Consider the following 23,645-nt stretch of genomic DNA (forward strand, 5'->3'; position numbering starts at 1 on the left):
TTATTGACGTCGTAAAAATCTTGTCTATTCGTTCTCGAAAACTTTTACTGCTAAAAAATAATAAATTATTATTTTGTTTACCTAATCAGACACAGATATATTAATATAATAAATTTTATCGGAATTTCTTAAGCTTCATGATTAATTATGCAAATAATATTATAACAATTGCAAAAATGCTAAGCTAAATCTATAGTAGCATAATATCGTACTATGGGAAAAATTTATTCATAGGCAGATGACGAATTACTTTGCCAGTAAGTTAACGTAAGTTCTGATGTCACGGCTGGACTTGACAATCCAACCAAATTACGTGCGTTACTACCGTTGCATATTATAATTCAATTCCTCTGATTATAATACTATCAATATAAAAATATCGATATATTTCAAAGAAACATCTCCCATCCCTATATAATCCACGTCCCACCAGCGGATTCATAAATATCTGTTTGAATATACATTAGACATTAATTGTCTCTTATTATTATAGGCTTATTTTGACAATTATTAATTATGCTGAAAACGAGGTATCGTGGCATAGAATCTTCCAGAAGTTTTACATGTAGAAATACGGAGGCAATTAAACCTACCGGCCAAATATTTTTAGGACTTAGATATCATTAGTAGAGGCCATTTAACCAATAAAACAGGGTATAAACAAATTTTATCCCACTTAAAATCGTTGCAGAACGGTCACTTCGCGGCGGTGGGTAGAGCGGGGGTGACGCGGGGGGTGGCGCGGGAAGCCCGGCGTTTTAACGCGTAGGTTTTTCTGCATAAAGCCGCGTTATAAAGGTGTAAGGGTTCTTCTAAATATAAAGGTTCTTCTGTATAAAACCGAGATAGCTCCTGAACCGGATGGTAGCCATCGTAGGATAGTTCCGATAGCATAAGATATATGCTGGCCAATATAAAATAAAACATCTTTATTTTATTAAAGAAATTCTACGGCACCCGTTCATATTTTTCGGTGTAAAAAGTGGCTTACGTTTAACTCGGTTCAAATTCGAAGCATTTGAACAGAACATAAGTTTCGGAGATTACTCAATTCAGACCAACTAACATAAAAATATTCGTTTCTCTTTAAGACAGTCTTGTAGATTGAAAACATTACGCTGTGAAGTTGAGGAGTTATCCGTAGTATAAAATATAGAAGAATTTTAAATCATATTAAAATCAATAGAGTATTTGGTTTTTGGTAAATCAATAGGTACGCTTCAATAGTATCAGGAAGTGTGGGGACATCAAAGACTTTGCTTTGAACTTTTCTCCATTTCTTTCATAATATTTTTGCCAAAGGTCAACTACATACTACAAGGCTTTTTTGGCACGTGGTATACTCCACTCGGGCTAACTTGTCGCTAGCGGTCATTGACTCCCTGTCAAAAACTTGTAATTTTCCATAAAAACCACGATTGACAATATCTGACACTTCATTGTCAATCGCTGTTTATATGGAAAATGACAAGTTTTTGACAGGGAGTCAATGACCGCTAGCGACAAGTTAGCCTGAGTGGAGTATACCCCGCGTTCCATTTGATGTTAAAAACGATTAAAACGCTCAAAATAGGAGGCATTTTGAGCGTTTTAATCGTTTTTAACATCAAATGGAACGCGGGGATAGTAAATTTAACGCCGCCATCTTGTAAACTGTAACTTGAGTCTCTCAAGTGACAGTTTCATTCACAATGTCCACGCTAGTATTATTTTTGCATGAAGCTGAAATATTAAAAACGAATAATCTTCTTACGCCGGTTCTTCTTGCCGGACTTGATCCCGAATGAACGAATAAGCATTACTGCAGACAAGAAAAAAATTTACCATCGAAGACATTGATTTAAATGCAGTTAACGGCCCGATTTGTTAAAACACCACCAAAATATGTAGGTCCGCCATCTGCCTATGACGTCACGTCTGCAACACAATGTCATCCACGTGACATATTGTGTCAACGAGAAAAAATCTTACAGCGCTGTAAGTTTTTGGTTCCGTACCCAAAGGGTGAAAACGGGACCCTATTACTAAGACTTCGATGTGTGTCTGTCCGTCTGTCTGTCTCCAGGCTGTAACTCAAGAACGGCAATAGATAGAAAGTTGAAATTTTCACAGATTATGTACTTCTGTTACCGCTATAACAACAAATTCTAAAAATAAAATAAAAATTCAAAAGGGTCGCGCGAGTCCGACTCGCACTTGGCTGGCTATTAAAATGTTTCAAAAGTACTAAACTAATAATATAAAATACTATGTATAATATTCTTTATCGTAACACCGCTTAAAAAAATATAAAATCAGTTCGTTTTTTCGTCAAATATTTGTACAGCATACATTAACCCACAATAAAAAATCGCGAATCGCTGACCTGAGGTCAGAGTGGACATAAAACTCCTTTATTTTCAATTAAATATGCGCAAATCTAATATTTACTTTTAAAACAACCTTGCTGTTGAATTAAAATATGTAAAATTGACCAATAAATTTCTTACTAGTATTATAAAATGTTAAACTCAATTTGTCTGTCTGTTAGCTCTAAGTTAAGGACAGACAGACAGAATTTCATATTTATGAAATGCAGACTGACAGACAGACTCTCTCAAAGCTTAGTTCTCTTACTCTAGAATGTTTCAAGATAATGTAAGGGAATCAAAAATAAACAAAGTATCTTTAAAATACTGAATTAATATTAAAACATTTTTAGTTTATAATTTAATTCATTTTAAAATATTTTAAAGTTAATTGAGCAGAAAGTTAGCTATTATAATCTCAAAATAATAGCGAGATAGACTTTGAACAGCGAAATACAATTTCACGGTGTAGTTAACATTTTACTTTAAGGCTGGCACTTGAAACGTACGTGCGAAAATCGTTCCTTACGGAGAATAACGAACGTGTGCGGTAGATACTGCATTTTCTACTGATTCCATGCTTTAGGATTTCCGAATACGGAAAACGAATTCGAAAATCGCATACGGAAAACGTATATATTTAGCTAGCATTAGGGTTAATTCACACCGAAACGAAACGTGACGAGAAGCAACGCCAGGTGTTGAATAAGCGCCGTCACTCGATTTGATTCTTAATGTATGGCCAAGTCTCTATGTCTTGTTTTTCGATGTAACAGGTTTTAAGCCGGCCCCTAGACGATCAATATTGTATTAGCAATATCACGCTTCAATTTTATTGAACAGTTTGATAATTATATGTTCAATATCAACTCTAGACGGTCATTAATATGATACGCAATAAGTGAAATTGCGCAATAAAATTGCTCGTCTAGGGACCCGCTTAAAGTGTTTCTCTTAGGTGATATCTTTTTGCCTGTTAAACTGCTTGCACATCTGTTGCGAGAACAGTTAAAACTGCGCATTAAAATTGATCTTGCAAAGTTAAAGATTTGAACTTTACTTTTTAACGAAAGAAGCGGACCGATATTTATTTTATGTTTATATGTTGTGTTTGTATTTAGTTTACTAAACCATACCTTGTGAAAGCAAAAGTGCATACACTCTTTATTTTACAACATTTCAATAAAATATCACAATCGAGTATTGAAAATGTAATAGCACCATTACTTTCAAATAACCCCAGTATTGTCCCTTATTATGTGAGCGATAGTTGAATAAGAATGCTCCAATAGACCCCTACATAAGCAATAATCCGATACCTTTGTTAGAAATCAGCATAATGCTTGAATTAGTCAGAGGTGGCCCAGAAAATCCGGGAATATGGAAATATATCGTACATATTTATTGCTACTTGTGTTTTAGAATTTACATGGCTACATGTTTATCACATATAATCTATACTAATATTATTATAAATGCGAAAGTGTGTGTGTCTGTCTGTCTATCTGTCTGTCCGCCTCTTCACGCCCAAAATATAAGTGAACTGATTTAGCTGAAACTTGTTATGGAGATACTTTGACTCCCGAGAAAGGACATAGGAAACTTTTTATCCCGGAAAAATGTACGGTACCTGTGCGATAAATAATTTTGGCCCAACGTAGTTGCGGGCATCAACTAGTATATTAAGAGGATACACCAGGGGCGAGAGAAATTGAAAATAGGTATTTGAAAATGTATTGCTGTCTCACTAATCTCAAGTCTCCCACCGCAGAGCGGTAGCAAAAAATGGGACTTTACTCCACTCGGGCTAACTTGTCGCTAGCGGTCATTGACTCCCTGTCAAAAACTTGTCATTTTCCGTATAAAACCACGATTGACAATATCTGATATTTCATTGTCAATCGCGGTTTATATGGAAAGTGGCAAGTTTTTGACAGGGGGTCAATGACCGCTGGCGACAAGTTAGCCCGAGTGGAGTAGGTATAGAGATATTTTGCTTTCAAATAAGTAATGTATTTGAAAGTAGTCTAGCAGTAACAAAAATAAAATCACTAAAGTAACATCTGTGTTTAAATTTCTTATTTCTTTCCATCTCATATACCTATGCAAATGTTTTCCTAACATCCATACTAATATTATAAATGCGAAAGTATCTCTGTCTGTCTGTCTGTCTCGCTTTCACACACACACACACACACAGTTTGTACACACTAATTCTAGAGTCTGAGAAAAGACATAGGCTACATTTTGATGTGGGAAAATATCTTTTTTCCATGAAAATATCGAAGAAAATGAATTCGCATTGCGCGTGGCCAGCGCTCATCCCGGGGGTCCTGGGTTCGAGTCCCGCAGGCGGAACAAAAAGTTTTCAATGTTCCTGGGTCTTGGATGTGTATTAAAATAAAATTTCAAAAATCTTAAATATATTTTATGTATAATATTATAAAAATCCAGAAATATATCGATGCAATGAACATTTTAGTTCTAATACGATTCAACAGATGGCGTTTTATTTTTTACTTCATTGTAACATAGAACTAATCATACTTATTAGTTATTATGTTTTTTTTTATAGTTTTTAATACGTTAGAATATTATGTTTAATAATATTATCACTTGGTATAATAATAATCAATCTATCTTATCTTATAGAACTCCTACTGCATTTCTAATATATGTGACAAGTTGAAACAGAAGGCGCTCTAAAATAAAGGACTTGTGTACCATGTTGGCCTATATTTCATCCAGAAAATATATCAATGCAATCAACATTTTAATTCTAATATATGAAAACAGATGGCGTTTTATTTTTTACTTCATTATTGTAACAGAACTAATCATACTTACTTTATTATATATTATTGTTTTTATTCATAACTAGCTGTTGCCCGCGACTTCGTCCGCGTGGACTTTAGTTTATAGCGCGCGGTGTCAACAAAATTTGTGTCAAATTTAAAAACTTTTTAAAACCCTGGTAAGTGGTACCCCTCTTAGGGCCACGCTACACCGGAATGGCAGCGCTGAAAGTGCTCGCCTCGCCGCTGCCATTCCGGTGTAGCGCGGTCCTTAATTAATCAAAATACCCAAAAACAGCTGTGCAGTGTGCACACATAATCTATACTAATATTATAAATGCGAAAGTATCTCTGTCTGTCTGTCTGTCTGTCAGTCTCGCTTTCACGCCAAACGCCAAAACTACCGAACCGATTGTAATGAAATTTTCTATACAGATAGTCTAAAGCCTGAGAAAGGACATAGGCTACTTTTTTACTGGAAAAAAGGGTTGTAAGGGTCGTAAATTTGTTCAAAAAATTCATAATAGATGGCGCCGTGCGTCTTCTACATCGCGCTGACGCTTGCTCAAAAGTCTTTCTATAAGAGGTGGTATCATCTTACATTTAAGTCTCGATCTTTTTCGATTGTTATATCTATTCTACGGTATTAAATAACTCAATACTTTATCTGTGCAGGCAGTGACGTAACCTTAAGACCAAATTTCACCAACGACTGTTAAAGTTAATGCTCGAATAAGTATCACGTTAGCTGTTTCGTTTTTCATATCAATGAAAGAGAAGACAGGACATTTTAACAACCTATCAATGATAAATAGTTTATGGGTAAAGTTGTGTAATTGGGGGGCTAAATAAGCTTTAAAATTTGGCATAAAATATAAAGTTTAATATAAAAAAATGAAGTACTTATTGTGTGCACACTGCACAGCTGTATTGATTTAAGGGGTACCAGGGTTTTTTTATAAAAGCTTTTGACACCAATTTTGTTGATATCGCGCGCTATAAACTGAAGTCCAGGCGGACGAAGTTGCGGGCAACAGCTAGTATTATAATATACTAGCTGTCCCGACAAACATTGTTTTGCCATTTAAGTATTTCGCCCTTATTTATTTTATTGGAGTGACGAAATAAGTATGGCGTCAACGTCCATCGCTATCCCGCCGCACAAACAATGGTCGCGCTCAGTCTCGAGTTGTAATTTACTATTATTTATTCAACAAATGCACTTATCAATATAAAATGTAGTCAGTAGCCGATTCTCAGACCTGCTGAATATGCATATAAAATTTGGTAAAAATCAGGAAAGCCGTTTCGGAGGAGTAAGGTAACCAGGCGCGGACGCAGCCTGAAATTTGGGGGGGGGGGGGGTCACTCACTAGTCACTACACTAATATATTTTTTTTTATCTGCGCCCTCGAACGGTTCTGGGTTGACAGCTGTCTAAGGTCGGACGCAGTGGTGGTTAGGGGATATCTAGAAATTTCCTTTTATTATTGGGCAAGATTTTGAGATTTTTCAATTTGACTTTAGATTTTGGGGGGGGTCATGTCCCCTGTGTGCTTCGGACCGCGCCTGAAGGTAACTAGCATTGTGACACGAGAATTTTATCTATACTAATATAATTGGGAAGAGTTTGTTTGTTTGTTTGAACGCGCTAATCTCAGGAACTACTGGTCCGATTTGAAAAATTCTTTCACTGTTAGATAGCCCATTTATCGAGGAAGGTTATAGGCTATATTTTATCACACTAAGACTAATGGGAGCGAAGAAATAGAGAAAAATGTGGAAAAAATGGGGGAAATTATTTGAAAGGGCTTATTTAAACGCGCTAATCTCAGGAACTACTGGTCCGATTTGAAAAATTCTTTCAGTGTTAGATAGTCTGTTTATCGAGAAAGGCTATATTTTATCACGCTAAGTTTAATAGGAGCGAAGAAATGTGGGAAAAAATGGGGGAAATTATTTGAAAGGGCTTATCTCAGGAACTACTGGATCAATTTTTCTGTTATTTGGCACAAAAGAAGTAGACCACGTGAAGGATTATAGGCTATTTTCGTGGACTAATTTGTCTGTGAAATGTCTAATTTACGCAGGCGAAGCTGCGCGGAACCTTATATTTCGCGTGGTCACGACATCACGCGTAAACGGCTGGACGCATTTTGTTGAAATTTGGTATAAAGATACTTTGAGTCCCGAAAAAGGACAAGGAATACTAATTTTGTCGCGTACAATATACGGTTCCCGCACAATAAACTTTTATGAGTATCGCCTAAACTATTCAATCTATTTTGATGAAATTTGGTATGGCAATACTTTCAGTCTCGAGAAAGGACAAGGGATATTTTTTATCCCGGAAAATATACGGTTCCCGCACAAAAAACTTTTTATGATTCTAAAAAAACTAAAATCCACGCGGACGAAGTCGCGGGCAACAGCTAGTTTAAATATAAAAGTTCTAGAACATTTCAGATTTCAGCGTTAATTGTATAAGTAGTATTACATGACACTAGATGGCCAAACCTTTGAAAGATAATACAGACGTAAATGCGTATAATTTTGCATAAGTTTATTGGAATAATCATACTTGAATACTGGTAACTGTTAGTCACTTAGTCTTAAACACATTTAATAGCTAAAACCGTAGTTATATAGCTTTTATTATTATACTACTTATAAACCGCCATCTGTCGTCATCTATGATAACTATTTGAAACGTAACACTTATCCAGGGCTGTATTCAGAATTATTATTTTACTAACCGATTCAGTGCGGATGACACGGTAGCCATGTCATACATGTTTTTAACGTGTGGCGTATGACACGTGAGCCATGTCATTTAAAAAACGATTGTATCTCCCTCAAATTACACTTTAGAAGGTTCTACTCTGAACAAAATCATCTTAATTTTCCACGTAGAATAAGCCTATAGGCTTCTACTCATAATATTCTGTGAATCAAAAAAACGTAGGGGCAGTCAACCTTTTTTAAAGGTGATTGCTCGGCAGCCGCGGCTTATGGGTTTTTAACGTGTGGCATGTGAAACGTGAGCCGTGTCATTTAGAAAGCGATTGTATCTCCCTTAAATTACAATTTAGAAGGTTTTACTCCGAACAAAACCGTCTTAATTTTCCACGTAATGCGTTGACATCAAAGTATTACTAATCCACTAACTATTTTTGTTTTAATCTAAGTTGTTTCTTTCGAAAATATTTTTAACTAGCTGTTACCGCAAACTTCCTTATCCATAGGAATAAAACGTTTCCCTGCGGTTAAAAGTGGTCTTGTACCTATAGGCTTTATTACTGGAACTCTCCTCCTTTTTGGAAGTCGGTTAAAAAACTTAACAACGAACTTGTTTAAATTTATCTACGAACGTATAATAATTTACCTTGGGAACCCCCATTATATTTAGTATACTCTTTTATCTAACTTTGAAACCTACATAAGGCTTGCAACATCTGAATAAAAAAATCGCTTACCTGCCATTTTCAGGTTAACACTTAGGCTGGTATAAATAGTCAGTACTCAAGATGCATCTCGGTCTCAAGACACAGTTCAGGCTCTGTGATTGGTTGGCTGTCAAAATTTGGACCAATCACAGAGCCGAACCGCGTCTTGAGACCGGGTCGCATCTTAAATACTGACTATTTATACCAGCCTTAGTAAAACTACTCGAAGTCAACTCAAAACAACGTAGCCTTCCGTTAACATCAGTGGTTTGGGCTCAACTAAACAATAAACCTTTTTAAACGTGGCGGGTGACACGGTAGCCGTTTCATCTACTTCTATGGCGTATGACACGGATAACCTGTCACGAGAAAATTGTGTACCGCCACCACTGAAAGTCTTCAAAAATGTGCGCCGCATGACAGTTTTGTTTGCTAATGTTGACGCGCGCTGACATTTGGCCAGCCGTATGTAATTGATTAAAAATGTTTTCATTAAATTTTTGAAAAAGAGTACTTACCTAATACCTAGTACCCACACCATTCCCTTCCCTACCCTATTACCTCTTAAAAGGCCGGCAACGCACCTGCAGCTCTTTTGATGTTGCGAGTGTCCATGGGCCACGAAAGTTGCTTTCCACCAGGTGACCCGTTTACTCGTTTGTCTCCTTATTTTACATTAAAGATTAGGTCAAAATTCTAACCCTAATTTTAATGATTCACCTTATTATAATTAATATACATTTTTTAAAGTTCTGAGTACGTCCCATAATATTTAAGAATTTTGACATCTAGTGTAAGATAGCTGAACTACGTAGTAACATCAACATCGACCTAAGTTAGTAGTTTTGCTTTTACACGATAGGTGAAATACGGAAAAGTGGGCAGAGCTTGACACCCCCTCACCCCGCAAATTTTCACGCGTTGTTTCTTAAGGAAATTTGATTACCACACCTCCTCTCTGTATTAGCTCCGTGGATAAAGTACTGAGTTATTTAATACCGTAGAATAGATATAACAATCGAAAAAAATCGAAACTTAAATATAAGATGATACCACCTCTTATAATAGAAAGACTTTTGAGCAAGCGTCAGCGCGATGTAGAAGACGCACGGCGCCATCTATTATGAATTTTTGGAACTAACTTAATTTGAACAAATTTACGCATTTTCACCCCCTGACAACCCTTTTTTCCAGTAAAAAAGTAGCCTATGTCCTTTCTCAGGCTTTAGACTATCTGTATAGAAAATTTCATTACAATCGGTTCGGTAGTTTTGGCGTTTGGCGTGAAAGCGAGACTGACAGACAGACAGACAGACAGAGATACTTTCGCATTTATAATATTAGTATAGATTATGTGCACACTGCACAGCTGTTTTTGGGTATTTTGATTAATAAAGGGCCGCGCTACACCGGAATGGCAGCGGCGAGGCGAATTTCAGCGCTGCCATTCCGGTGTAGCGCGCCCCTAAGAGGGGTACCACTTACCAGGGTTTTAAAAAGTTTTTAAATTTGACACAAATTTTGTTGACACCGCGCGCTATAAACTAAAGTCCTCGCGGACGAAGTCGCAGGCAACAGCTAGTCTAGTTTATATCTATGATTGATAAGGGTAAGCACTAGACAAATACACGTAGCATGTGTACCGAGATTTGAATTATGATATTCAGACGACAGGAGTGTTTTCTCATTTTCTGCCCACTTGTCCTTTTGCCCATTGTCACTTCACTTAATAATTATTATAAAGGTCTAACAAAACAAGGTGAAAGTACTTTATGGCAGGGGTTCCCAAACTTGGTTTGTCCACTGCTCACTTTGAGAACAAAGCCATTTTTTTCACCTATTTTCTTATCTTTATTTGAATTATGGGGCTTTTGCCATAAATTTGTCGATACTATTTATTTACACTGTGGTATTATAGTTTGAAAAATACATGATTTGCATGGGGGCAAACTTTAAGTGAATTCATATGAATAATTGTGTACCCCGGTCCCCGAGTGAGTGGAGTCTCAGATTTTTTTAAATAAATACAAAATGCTAAATTAGTCGTTTTCAAACCATATTATTTCTACCAACTTAGTTCTTTTTTTTATGAAATAAGGGGGCAAACGAGCAAACGGGTCATGGCTGATGGAAAGCAACTTCCGTCGCCCGGTCGAGGCGGCCCATTAGTACCGAAGCATGGCTCTCCCACGTATAAATATATAGTTGCATTCACGAATTATCTCCAATCTTGGAATTTCAGAATAGAGAGTAGTAGCGGTGAAGGAGTAACTTAATTTTGTATGGGAAAATTCATGACGCTGCACTGGGGCGCTTAATTATATAAATGACAAAAAAACCTCTCTTTCAGCGCTGCTACTTTTACGTATAAGAGACACATACATACAGTACTCCAAAATTAATAATGCGCATGAGTGACCGTGAATAATGACCGTGTTACAAAACCTACGGAAATATCACGATGAACTTTTACTAATACATGTATCAACGCAATGCAATTAGAAAATGTAATATCGTCTACCGTCGCTCTGGATATAACGACCGCTGCCGAAAAATTTCGAAAACATCTATGCGCATTATCACTTTGGGAGCACTGTCAGTACTACACTTTTATTTTTGTCAGTTAGGAAAATTGAAACGTAATTTGTAGGACAGCTTACGTTGGCAAGTATAAAGCCCGTCACAGACTTAGCTATAATATACACCACTATTTTTTAGTTAGTACCAATACTTTAGGGGCTTATTAGGTACCTGTAACTGATCATATTTATTTAGTTAAAACATAAAAAAACGCAGACCCAAAATTGTCCACGAAAATACGTAATATTTGGTAAATTCATAATTAATTCAATGACCGAAGCGCGCCTCTAGTTACTAGTATGTGTAGTAAGTTCCTATTGGTTAGCGTATGCGCTCGCCGCATCCCATTGATAAATCTTCGGCAAACTCGCGTCGATGCTCAGCACCCCCCTCCTCCCCTGCGCCCGCATTGTGCCCCGCGGTAAAACAAAAATGAGTAAGACAGAATACTATCAATGAATCAGTCAATGGATAGTAAAATGTGTCCATAATTTTATGGTAGATTTATTAAAAAAAGAAATTGCAATAACTTTGTTATTTTTAGATATTATAAAATTATTTCTTCACATATATGATAATAATGGCATGCCTGATAAGCCCCTAAAGTATTTGTACTAATTAAAAAATAGTGGTGTATATTAATATTTTTATAGCTAGGCATATTACTATATATTTTCTATACTAATTTAGCGTGACCACACACTCAGCTATAATATATATTTCTGGTAGCTACTATAATATATAATATAGTACGGTATATTAATATATGTTATTATAGCTAAGTCTGTGACGAGCTTTAAATAAGTTTTTTATAGTTTATTTTTACTAGATGATGCCTGAAACTCCGTTGCGCCCGTAGGTTGCGCTAAAATTCGTAAATCGCGGTGGAACCGCATATATTATTCCGTGATAAATCTTTTAAATCCTTTCCTGGGACTCAAAGTATGTTCATACCAAACATCAGTAAAATCGGTTCAACGGTTTGAACATGAAGAGGTAACAGACAGACACACTTTCGCATTTATAATATTAGTATGGATATCTTCATAATAATATCTTCGTATATTTAAGAAATGTACGTTAAGAGATACGGCAAGAAGAGTATATTTAATGTAATTATAACTTTCCTATATACGAGAGGAAACTTCTGAATTGACACACAATTATAGGCTTAAATAGAAAGTTAAAGTTAGGTGTATAGGATTTTACAAACATGCTTACATCTTCAGAGATACTTATAAACTTTTTACGTTAAATTACACTTTCTAAGTACTATTGAATCTTAGTAGGTGAACTTTGAGGGCAATGAACTTTGGTCACATAATATATTTATACGTGGGAGAGCCATGCTTCGGCACGAATGGGCCGGCTCGACCGGATAAATACCACGTTCTCACAGAAAACCGGCGTGAAACAGCGCTTGCGCTGTGTTTCGCCGAGTGAGTGAGTTTACCGGAGGCCCAATCCCCTAACCCCTACCCTATTCCCTTCCCTACCCTCAACTATTCCCTTCCCTTCCCTTCCCTACCCTCCCCTATTACCCTATTCCCTCTTAAAAGGCCGGCAACGCACTTGCAGCTCTTCTGATGCTGCGAGTGTCCATGGGCGACGGAAGTTGCTTTCCATCAGGTGACCCGTTTGCTCGTTTGCCCCCTTATTTCATAAAAAAAAAATATTGAAGATTTACAGCAGCAGTGATATTACGTAGGCTGTACATAAAAACACAATTCTGTATTTATTCAATCGAATAAAAATCGAATACAAACCAGAAATTCGACTTTTGTAAATTCTATTATTTATCTGCGAGGCTAAAATGGTCACATTTAGCAATTCCTCTCAATCAATTCAGTAAATGAATTGTCAAAGCTGTCAAAATGACAAATGTCAAATCAGTACAAAAATACAGAAATTAATTGCAAGCAGAGTTGCATTTTGCGATTTTAGAAAAATTAATCATATTATGATTCACATCATGATTCTTCAAAGCGACCATTTTAGCCCCGCTGCTCTATTGTATGACCATAGAGTTATTTTTTTACTCTACCCGTCCGAAGAGATTACGGATGCCGCCTTCCTCTCATCAAACCATTTACTACTTAATACGGGATGGCTTTAAATACAGCTTTCGAACTTTTTCCCGGGAAAAAATTAATTACACTTGGATTACGCCGGACAGAACTTTCTGGACTTAATCGCGATGTCCACGAGATAAGTTAAAACATCCACAAGAGTTTTTAATTAACCACTTAAGCTAAAACTATTGCTTGTATTACAACTACTAGCTATTTGACCGAACTTTGCTCGGTATTCGATAAAACGCGAATAAAATGACATTTTCTAAAAATGATTCCTAGCTAGATCGATTTATCGCCTCCGTAACCCCCTATATACTAAATTTCATGAAAATCGTTGGAGCCGATTCCGAGATTCCAATTATATATAATATGTACAAGAATTGCTCGTTTAAAGATACAAGATTTGTGTCGATAAAAACATGCCAAGTGTGATTCTGGTCCCTGAACGAAGAATATTTTGTTATACGCCCTCTTTTAATTTTTTTAAAAGTTTTGATGTTGCAATAGAGGTAATCACATAATTTTCCAAAAGTCTATACGCGTAGTTTTATGTATTAGCAAAGCTCTCAGTGTCATATCCGCAATGTTTAAGTCGGGCATTTATTATACAGGCCTAAAATCTAAATACTTAACACAAACTTGAGTAAAGGCCAAGGAATCAGAGATAATATGACTTGAATAATTTATATGTCGGGTATTTATCATAGTAATTTAGAAGCCAAAATATTCTGTTTATACTACCACTAAATTTAATGTATTTTAAGTGACGGATACCACTATGAAGTACCTATTTAATATTCGTCTCTAAGTGCGGCGCGGCGTAAACAAAAAATCAAAAAGCAAAAATATTTTGGAAATAATGGTGTCCACCGGCTAGTGTATAAAATAAAGTTAATCATCGATTATATATTATATCATGTTATCTCCCTCAAAATTATTTTATTACTAACCATTAGCTGTAGTCTGTATCTTATCGATGGATTAGGGTTTATGGTGCACACCATGTACAAAATTACCCTAAAATTCCTTTAATGGGTGACCAAAGGTTGTAAATAAGTTTGTTATAAAATTACTTAGCGATTTCATGGAAGTTTGATCCAGAAATAATTAATACACTTTTAGCTTCGAAAACTAATCGAAATACAATATTATGGAAATGTTACTCTTATACGTCTACAGTTTTGATTATGGTGCATTTACGTACACAATTAATATCTATTTATCAATGACTACGTAACACTTACATTTGCTTAGTGTATGTAATTTACGTTTCTTTACGATTTATATCGCCGAGGTCCTATTGACAACAATCCTGTACGTCTGTGCGGCTAATGTCGTACTCAGACATATTTTATAGATACTGTCGCGGTAGCCTTTTCCTGACACTATTTTACGTTACGTACGTTTCTGTAGTGTCGCTTCACCTTCACCAAATGGCCTGAAGTGTTCGCCATATAAAACCAGGAAGCTACAACAGTTGCTTCTAAGCTAGTCGAAGAAGTGATATCTCGCTTTGGTGTGCCTCTAGAAATCCATTCCGATCAGGGCAGGAATTTCGAATCGCAGGTCTTACAGGAAGTGTGCAGAATTTTGGGAATGCATAAAACGAGAACCACCGCGTACCATCCACAGTCTGATGGAATGGTTGAGAGATTTAACCAGACCCTCGAGAGGCATTTGGCGAAATTGGTAGATGACAAACAAAAGGATTGGGACAAGTATATACCGCTCTTCCTTCTGTCGTACTGTACCGCCGAGCATGAGAGCATAAAAGCTACCCCGGCGTACGAGTATGTCAATTACGATAGAGAACTGCGAGTACCAGTAGACCTCTTGACAGGAGGGTCACCGGAGGAACCGAAGACCGTACAAAACTATGTCTGCGATTTAAGGGAAAAGATGCGCTATATACACGCCATAGTTCGGGAAAATGGTTTACAGTCAAGTGAGAACATGAAGACCAGATACGACCGGAAATTGAACACGAGCGGCTTCGAAGAAGGGTCACTGGTGTGGCTGCATAACCCAACTCGCCGAAAAAGGACATCTCCAAAGTTGCAGACCAAGTGGGACGGCCCATACAAAGTGGTTACCCGATTGAATGATGTGACTTATAGGATTCAAAAGCCACCAAGAGGGACATTCAAAGTGGTGCACATAGACCGTCTGGCGCGTTACCATGGCAGTAACAATGATGATGATCTCTAAGAGGGGAGTAGTGTTACGGTACACGGTATATGGACATGTAGTGCCATCTAGCGTCAAACCAGCGAAACTTATCGAGGGAACACCGACAACATAAATACCCTACTCAATACTAGATGGCATTAGGTGCGCAAGTACATACTCGAACCTTCTAGAAAAGTCCAACATTTATTACGTGTTTACCGGTTTATTTTGTTTACGTGTTTAGTTGTTTATGTTTATAGTGGTACATGCTCGAGCCTCCTAGAAAGTTCCACTTGTTTACTTGTTTACGTGAATCGAGATCTTTCTGGAATTCGTCTCGCCATATAAAAAGCCGCAGGTAGGCGGCCCGTCAAGTCAGTTCAATCTGAGTGATGTTCGAGGCGACAACAAGTGATCAATAGTGAGTGAACCAGTGAAACCTGCGACTTGGCTACGACCTAGGACAGTGATAGTGCTTAGTGATTGGACCTAGTGATTAGTGTTTGGACTTAGTGCTAAGTGTTGTGACCTAGTGTTTAGTGCAGTGTTAAGAGGATACACCAGGGGCGAGAGAAATTGAAAATAGGTATTTGAAAATGTATTACTGTCTCACCAATCTCAAGTCTCCCACCGCAGAGCGCGATAGAGACAACACGACAAAAGTTCTAATAAAAGAACAGAAAATCTTCGATTCGTTATCCGCTGATTCCTTCTCCTAAACTTAACCGATTTAAGTATTTTTTTCATTAAAAATTAAAGCAAGGCTTGAGCTGTGTTCCTATGTTTTATTTTTTTGTATATTTTAGCCAGTTTTGTTTTCTGGGTGTTTGAACACAGAGGAAAATCTGGCCATTTTTTTGGGTTTTTGGACGTTCTTATCTTTTTTAATAATAAAATTATGAAAAAAAAGAAAACATGGGGACATGCTAATAGTGGCCATAGATATTCAGGAAAAAAATCATAACTCTACCGGCATTATCCAGGGAGGAAACAGGGGACAACGTTTGTATGAAAAAAAAACGGCGGTGTGGACTCCTCTTAATAAAGTCTTCAAGAGAGTCACCAGGTCTTTCTCTCCAAATCCTTCGAACCCTAGCACGTAACAGTATATTAGATTGCCCTGCTTAAAATAAGATAAAGTTATTGTTTAGTTTAAGTTACTCCTAAATTATTCTAATTTTAAATGGTATACTCGTACCGTTATCTAAAAGACCCTTGGCGACTTTCCAAAAACCTATGAGAAAGACTTTAAGATGGATTTAAATGAGTGCTTAGAGACTAATACTTACCTATTTTGCTAATATTATGAATTATGATTAATGATTAGTAGTAGTATTTTCAGTACCAAAAGTTTAAGTAGCTAAAATATTCTACTTGTACCAAAGATAAGATAAGATCGAACTAAACATTTGAACCTAATATGGGGTAAAATAAAATGATAAAGTAATTGTAATTCATAATTCAAATGCTAACGTCGCCAATTGCGTCGTAATAAGTAGATCTATCGGCTGAATATTCACAGTTCACGTGGCTTAGCCGGAAAGAAGGATCTTAAAAACACATTCCTCGCAGCACATCTCTGGTGGAAACGCAACCACTCAGAAGTTTTATCAAAAATTCGCAGCAAAAGTATGTACAGACATTTCAAAACACAAAAAGCTCAGCTTCCTAACGGAATATAATATGAGCTACGATTTAGTATTCATCTCCCATTTCGTAGCAAAGCTACGTGCTACGGCGTAGAGGTCTTTCTAAAATATGTCGACAACGTTTTTTTCAAGCTCTTCTGAACACTTTTCTTTTCTTCTAGACCAAAATGCTGAACAAGAAGATCGCCGTAGCCGTCGCCGTGGTGCTCGCCGTGGTCTGCCTGGCGGAGACGCGGGAGGAGAATCCTCACAATATGGCGGACGCACTGCGCCTGCTGCAAGAGCTGGACCACCTGTACACCCAGGCGGCCAGACCGAGGTATGACGTCATATGTGTTTGTGTGCGTGAGGGAGGGAGGCGTGGGAGGAGTCAGATAGAGGTTGCGCTGCGCCTGCTGCAGGAGCTGGACCACCTGTACGCCCAAGCACCAAGACCGAGGTATGACGTCATACATGTTTGCGTGCGTGAGGGATGGGGGCGTGGGAGAAGTGAGATAGTGAATGCGTTACGCCTGCTGCAGGAGCTGGACCACCTGTACACCCAGGCACCAAGACCGAGCTATGATGTCATGTGTGTTTGAGACTGTGTGTGTAGCGGGAGGAGAATTCTAATGATATCAGATATTATGGCGGACGTGCTACGCCTACTGCAGAAGCTCGACAACCTGTAAACCCAGGCGCCAAGACCGAGGTATGACGTCATATTATTATGTATTTGTGTGAGAGTGTGGTAGAAGGAAAATCCTCACGACATGGTAGACGCACTGTGCCTGCTTCAGGAGCTGGACCATCTAAGCACCCAGAAATGACATAGTTGACGTGCTGCGTCATTTGTAGTTGTAGTTGTAGGAGATGGACACTACACCCGCTTGGGTGTCATGTCAACATACCTTGGTTGGACTGCTTAGTCCAACCGAGGTATGTTGACATTTATACCACTTGGGGCTTAATTAACAATGTACTTTGACTCGCATTAGACAACTCACCTACCCAATACACCAGGCCAACTAATATTTGTCGTTCTAAGCTTAAAACAACGAAGTTTCCGTATTTGAATCCAGAGGAATGACGTCACGTGCATGTGTGCGTGCATCATTACAAACTCTACAATTATAGTGTGGTTAATTTAACTACTGCATTACCTTAGGCTTACCGAAGTTATTTAATTACCTGTTGAAACAGTAGCAGATCCTGTTTCAGCAACTCGCCTTTAGGCAAGGAAACACTGAATCACTAACTTTACGAAGTTTGCCATTGTTAAATGAAAGGTTTGGACTAGAGTATACATAATGTCTGCTTTAGAATCTCTGAGAGATAAATTTAAAGAAATTGGTATTCTAACTGTTGCTTCTCAATACATTTTGGATAATGTAATATATGTTAGAAAAAATATAAATAAATTTAAAGTTAAAAGTGACATTCACTGTGGAAATACTAGAAATAAGCACAAGCTGGACATGCCAGTGATCAGACTTAGTAAAGTCAGTAAATCTTTTAAAGGTCAATGTATACGCCTTTACAATAAAATCCCAGAAAACGTTCAAAATCTTTCCATTAATAAATTTAAAAAAGTAGTCAAAGAGCGTTTGTGTGCCAAAGCTTATTATAAGGTCAATGATTTCATAGAAGATGGCACATCTTGGGAGTAGGATGGCTTCTTGCAAGGCTACTTCTACATTATTATATTATGACTTACAATTATGTATGTTGACATTGTATATAATATTAAGTTACAAAATTGTAAACTTTATTTTAAAACAATAATTTTTCTCTCACTTTTTTGGTAAAAAGTGGAACCCGTGCGAGTTTCTTACGCCGGTTCTTCTCGCCGGGGTAGTTCCCGAACCGGTGGTAGGCATCAGGTAGACATTCTGAAAAAAATTGATTCAAATTTACTCAGAAATAAAACATTTTTTATTTATTTTGATTTTTATTTATTTATAACCTACATTCATATTTTTATTAGTCGTCGTTTTTCATGCATTTCAATAGTAAAGAGAAATGACGCGAGGCGAGAACCGTACATTTTCTCGAGATAAATATTATATCCGATACGTTTCCTTAAAGTATCTCCATATACAGTCAGTCTCCACATACAGTGAACAGATAACAGATAAACAGACAGGCAGACAGACTTTTGCATTTGTAATATTAGTGTAGGAGGAGTTGAAACAAAGTATACAGATTGTTTTTAAACTATTACAGTGATGTAATATTCAACGTGTAAAGCGAAATAAGTTTTGTATCGTACAGGGAAAACTTTTTATTCCCTTAAGGTTGCGTATATTCTAAAACTCGCTTTTAACGTGACAGACACTAGACAATAAACTGTGAAGTATAGGTATATATTATAATGTATACTGTGTGAAGATGTAATACATTATAGAAAACGAGCTTTTGCCCGCGGCTTCGCTCGCGTTAAGAAGTATTATTATATACAAACTTTCATCCCCTATTTTAACCCCTTGGAGGTGGAATTGATCAAAATCTTTTCTTAGCGGATGCCTACGTCATAATATCTACCTGCATGCCAAATTTCAGCCCGATCGGTCCAGTGGTTTGGGGTGTGCGTTGATAGATCACCATGTCAGTCAGTCACCTTTGAGTTTTATATGTATAAGATAGTAAAAAGTATAATAATATTATTATCTAGCTAATAGTTGGGGAGGGGAAGGGGGGATTTCGGGACAAGCTCGAGCGTGTCAGATTAACCCGTTGATCGTTGAAAAATGAGACACAATAGAATTTCTATTGTGTCTTGGTCACTGGTGACCGTATAGGGCTTGAAGAATTAAGCTTGTATAATGTATAGGCTTCCGACATGTGTCTAGTTATCAAGGTATAGAAATCAGATATCAGATAGTTATAACTCCAGGGCCTGTAGACAAGTGGCAAAGCGCTAACGCTAACGATAACGCTAGCGCTACAAAATGTATGCGATTTGACTTATGTCATCGCTTCGCTAGCGAATACTAATGTCAAATCCATACATTTTGTAGCGCTAGCGTTAGCCGAATGCCGAAGCATGGCTCTCCCACGTATAAAACTTACTGTTACTGTTACTTCTTCACGCCTAAAGCCCTGAACCGATTTTACTGAAATTTGGTATGAAGATACTTTAAGTCCCGGGGAAGGACATAGAATACTTTTTATCCCTAATAAATATAGGGCTCGCGTACTATATTCGGCGAATAAATATTTTTTACGTCTTAAAAGTACATTTTTGTCTCTACATCATTGCTTAATATGTGAATCTAGATGTCGATATCAATGTGACACCCATATTATCACGTTTTCACATCGAAAGGGGAGATTGGAAAAGTTGATAGTGGTCTTGGATGAGTGCCAACGATAGTTCATTGACTTATCTAGACTTAGCGCTTTTAATCCTGGAGAGTCTAAGTTCTTAATACGGTGTTAGTAGTTAGACGTTTAGCTAATTATGGTGATAACTGATAAGTAAGCAATAGATACTTATTGATCGAGGAATAGGATCAATTTATGTAATATAACTACTACTTTAAATACTTTTTCTGCATGCGTAAAAAAAAAACTTCCCGGAAACTGTACATTTTTCCGCGAAAAAGTAGCCTCTGTCCTTATTCGTGATCTATTCTGTATTTTGTTTAAGTGGTAGTTTGTGAGATCGCGTTCAAAGTTGAAAAACTCTTCAGCTTTATATTGTAAAGTATAATAATAATAGCTCCCACACCGATTTCGGTGACGGTGGCCGGTTTCATTGAAACCAGGCCAGCTACGCAGGAGTAATTTTATAGTGCCCAAGTGTGTGCGCAGTACACAAGAGCACTCTCTATTCCTTTACTCTCATAACCCAGTGGGACGGAAGACCGACACGACTGGCGAGAAATCAGGCGCAGGACCGACTTTTTACATGTCCATCCGACGCATGGATCATCTTACTTGTCAGACAATCAGGTGATCAGCCTGCATTGTCCTAACCAAACTTGGAAATAATATGTTTCCAACGCGGGAATCGAACCCACGACCTCCGAGTCAAGAGCCGCGCTCTGTACCACTAGACCACGGAGGCGTCTCTAGTATGTAAAGTATAGAATATGACAGTCAAGGTGCTCCTAAACATTGTCGTAATACTACTAAATTGGATGTGTTGCTTTATTAATTTCTTGTGAGGGAGAGCCCAGCTCATCTCCCCAACATAGGGTCTGAGAAAAACTCAAGTCATTTTTTCAAAAAATTGTCAAATTTCACGCATTTTATGAAACAACTGTGACGTCACATTTCTCAGATGACGTCAGCGTACTCAAGACAATATGAAACATCCCCGGTAGTAATATCTTATATCAAAATCGTAACGTGATAATAGCAATTTCGGTGTTGGGAGTTATAATAATGTCGAGTACGGAGCTTAAGGATTCGTCGTATTTAGTTTCATAGTTGATGGGTATTGTTTTCGATGAATAGGCTACATATTGAAGTTATTTACGGTGAATTACCACGAACTATTTACGCCTTCACCATTTTGTAAGGTAAAAAAATATTGCCTTGAAATTGTTCCCAAAAGACTGGACGGTGGACGGTCGTGGTATTTTTCTATGAAAAATCGTGACTTAGTAACGCTATATCTGTGAAGAAATTAGGCAAAATTCTTAGTAGAAATAACTTTTCTTTGGCATGTAAGTATATAGCTAGAAGGACTTTTCTCAGTACCATTTTTTTTTATTCTGTAAATGTACTTAACTCATAAGAAGGTAGAGTTTGAGATATTAACACAAAAGAAAGGTCTGAGTAAACTTCGAAGGCTTCAAAATTTCCTGGTCCCTTTTCTTTGAATCTTCAAAAAATCAAAGGAATCATAAAACAAAGTGAACCTTTAGAAGTATTTTTAGGAATTGACCCATAATTATTATTTAACTACTAATTTTTGCCTCGTCATTTTAATATTTGAGCCTTTTTAAAGTCTTCTTAGAGTAATTTAAGCAATAATATATATAAACGAGCTTTTGCCCGCGGCTTCGCTCGCGTTAAGAAATATTATTATATACAAACTTTCATCCCCTATTTGAACCCCTTGGGGTTGGAATTTATCAAAATCCTTTCTTAACGGATGCCTACGTCACAACATCTAACTGCATGCCAAATTTCAGCCCGATCTCCGTCCAGTGGTTTGGGCTGTGCGTTGATAGATCACTATGTCAATCAGTCAGTCAGTCACCTTTGAATTTTATATATAAATTAGGTTAAAAATATGAAAATGTTTTTTTTTTCTTAACAGTATTGACTTTCACTCGATCGAGAATTTATTTGTCGTCTGAAAGAAACTTTTTTCAGATTCAAGGCTGAATCACTATACACACATACAATATATATCTTGTGTTATATTATTCACACAGCGTCACCTTGGTAACTGCCCTTATTTTGTCATTGACAGTTATAATATTGCTCTAAACTATAAGCAAAAAATCTAAATACTTTTATGCTTTATTTATATTAGACTTTACTTTTAGTAAATAAAGTCTTATTTACAAAAAGTAAACTGAGACTACATAAAAATTACATTTACCCTAAATAAGTTTTATTTAAATGTCTGACAAATTCTAACAAGAGAGTATAATGAACATCTTTTAAGTTGATAGCGAAAATACTTCAACTCTTCGAGGTACAATATTTAACTTACTTTGACAGGGTTCCAAGTGCTATATAGTATATATGCTATATATTTACCAAAATTGTAATGCATTGTTTTATCTCTGACGAATACATAGGAGTGCTATAAGTTCGACGTGTCTCTCAGCTCCCGTTATGTCTGTCCTATAAAGTTAATATACCTAGTCTAATAGAACAACAATCTCGAGCTGTCAAACGAAATCGAAATTGGTTTACATCTGTGTGTAAAAATTTGTTTACGTACTCGTATACACTTACACAAGCATCTATCTAAGACATTAAATTGTCAACGTTCCGATAAGTGCCGACTGGACGTTAAACAGATGAAAAAAATTGGTTCTGCTGTCGTGTATCACACGTCTCTTTTTACCACGCAGTGTTACTGATAGTGACATCTCGCTTGCTCAAGCTTTTGTTTCTCTATTATTCCGCTAGGTATATTAACTTTATGGTCTGTCCATGTCGTAGCATATAAACGAGTTAGCCGATTTTGATCTAATTTTTTTTAAAGCGAGAGTAGTCATCATCAGCTCGTTTTCATTATTTGAATACTAAATTAATAAAATTCCTTTTATTTATTATATTTATATGCAATATTATAATTCATAGTTATAATAACATTATGAAACCGGCATTATATTGAATGTTAAAACAATTCTCTCCAACTCCACACGGCTGCCCCGTGAGGACGTCCCCAGAATAGTTATTATAACTTTTATAATTTCGCTTTGATAGTTATGTGGGTCTGCAATTTTTACCCTACTCCATCCGAAATATAATAAAATAAGCGAACTAGTTTGTCCATATAAATTAAACTCGTGTGATTGCAAGTGTATTTTAAACCATGAAAATTCAATATAACAATGCTCGAAAAATATGAACATTCGTTAAAATAAAATAAAATAAAATGAATGCTCCACTCTGTGAAAATCTATCA

General features: G+C 36.8%; 1 protein-coding gene and 1 long non-coding RNA gene across 2 annotated transcripts in view; one reads left to right on the forward strand and one right to left on the reverse strand.

The window, feature by feature from the left end:
- Nucleotides 1–23,645, forward strand: part of LOC121725792 (neuropeptide F-like) — a 45,047-nt gene that overhangs the window by 5,124 nt on the left and 16,278 nt on the right. Inside the window, exon 2 of the mRNA XM_042112914.1 lies at nucleotides 17,224–17,381. Within this exon, the coding sequence (XP_041968848.1) occupies nucleotides 17,230–17,381 (152 nt within the window). The 5' untranslated portion in view covers nucleotides 17,224–17,229. The remainder of the gene's footprint in view (nucleotides 1–17,223; nucleotides 17,382–23,645) is intronic.
- On the reverse strand, nucleotides 2,916–22,614 carry LOC121725793. The gene is made up of 3 exons (XR_006035433.1): nucleotides 22,605–22,614; nucleotides 15,270–15,273; nucleotides 2,916–2,992 (listed from the first exon to the last, which is right to left on the reverse strand). It is a non-coding gene; the product is annotated as an uncharacterized LOC121725793 (long non-coding RNA).

This window comes from Aricia agestis, chromosome 3, assembly GCF_905147365.1.
Source record: "Aricia agestis chromosome 3, ilAriAges1.1, whole genome shotgun sequence".
NCBI lineage: Eukaryota > Metazoa > Arthropoda > Insecta > Lepidoptera > Lycaenidae > Aricia > Aricia agestis.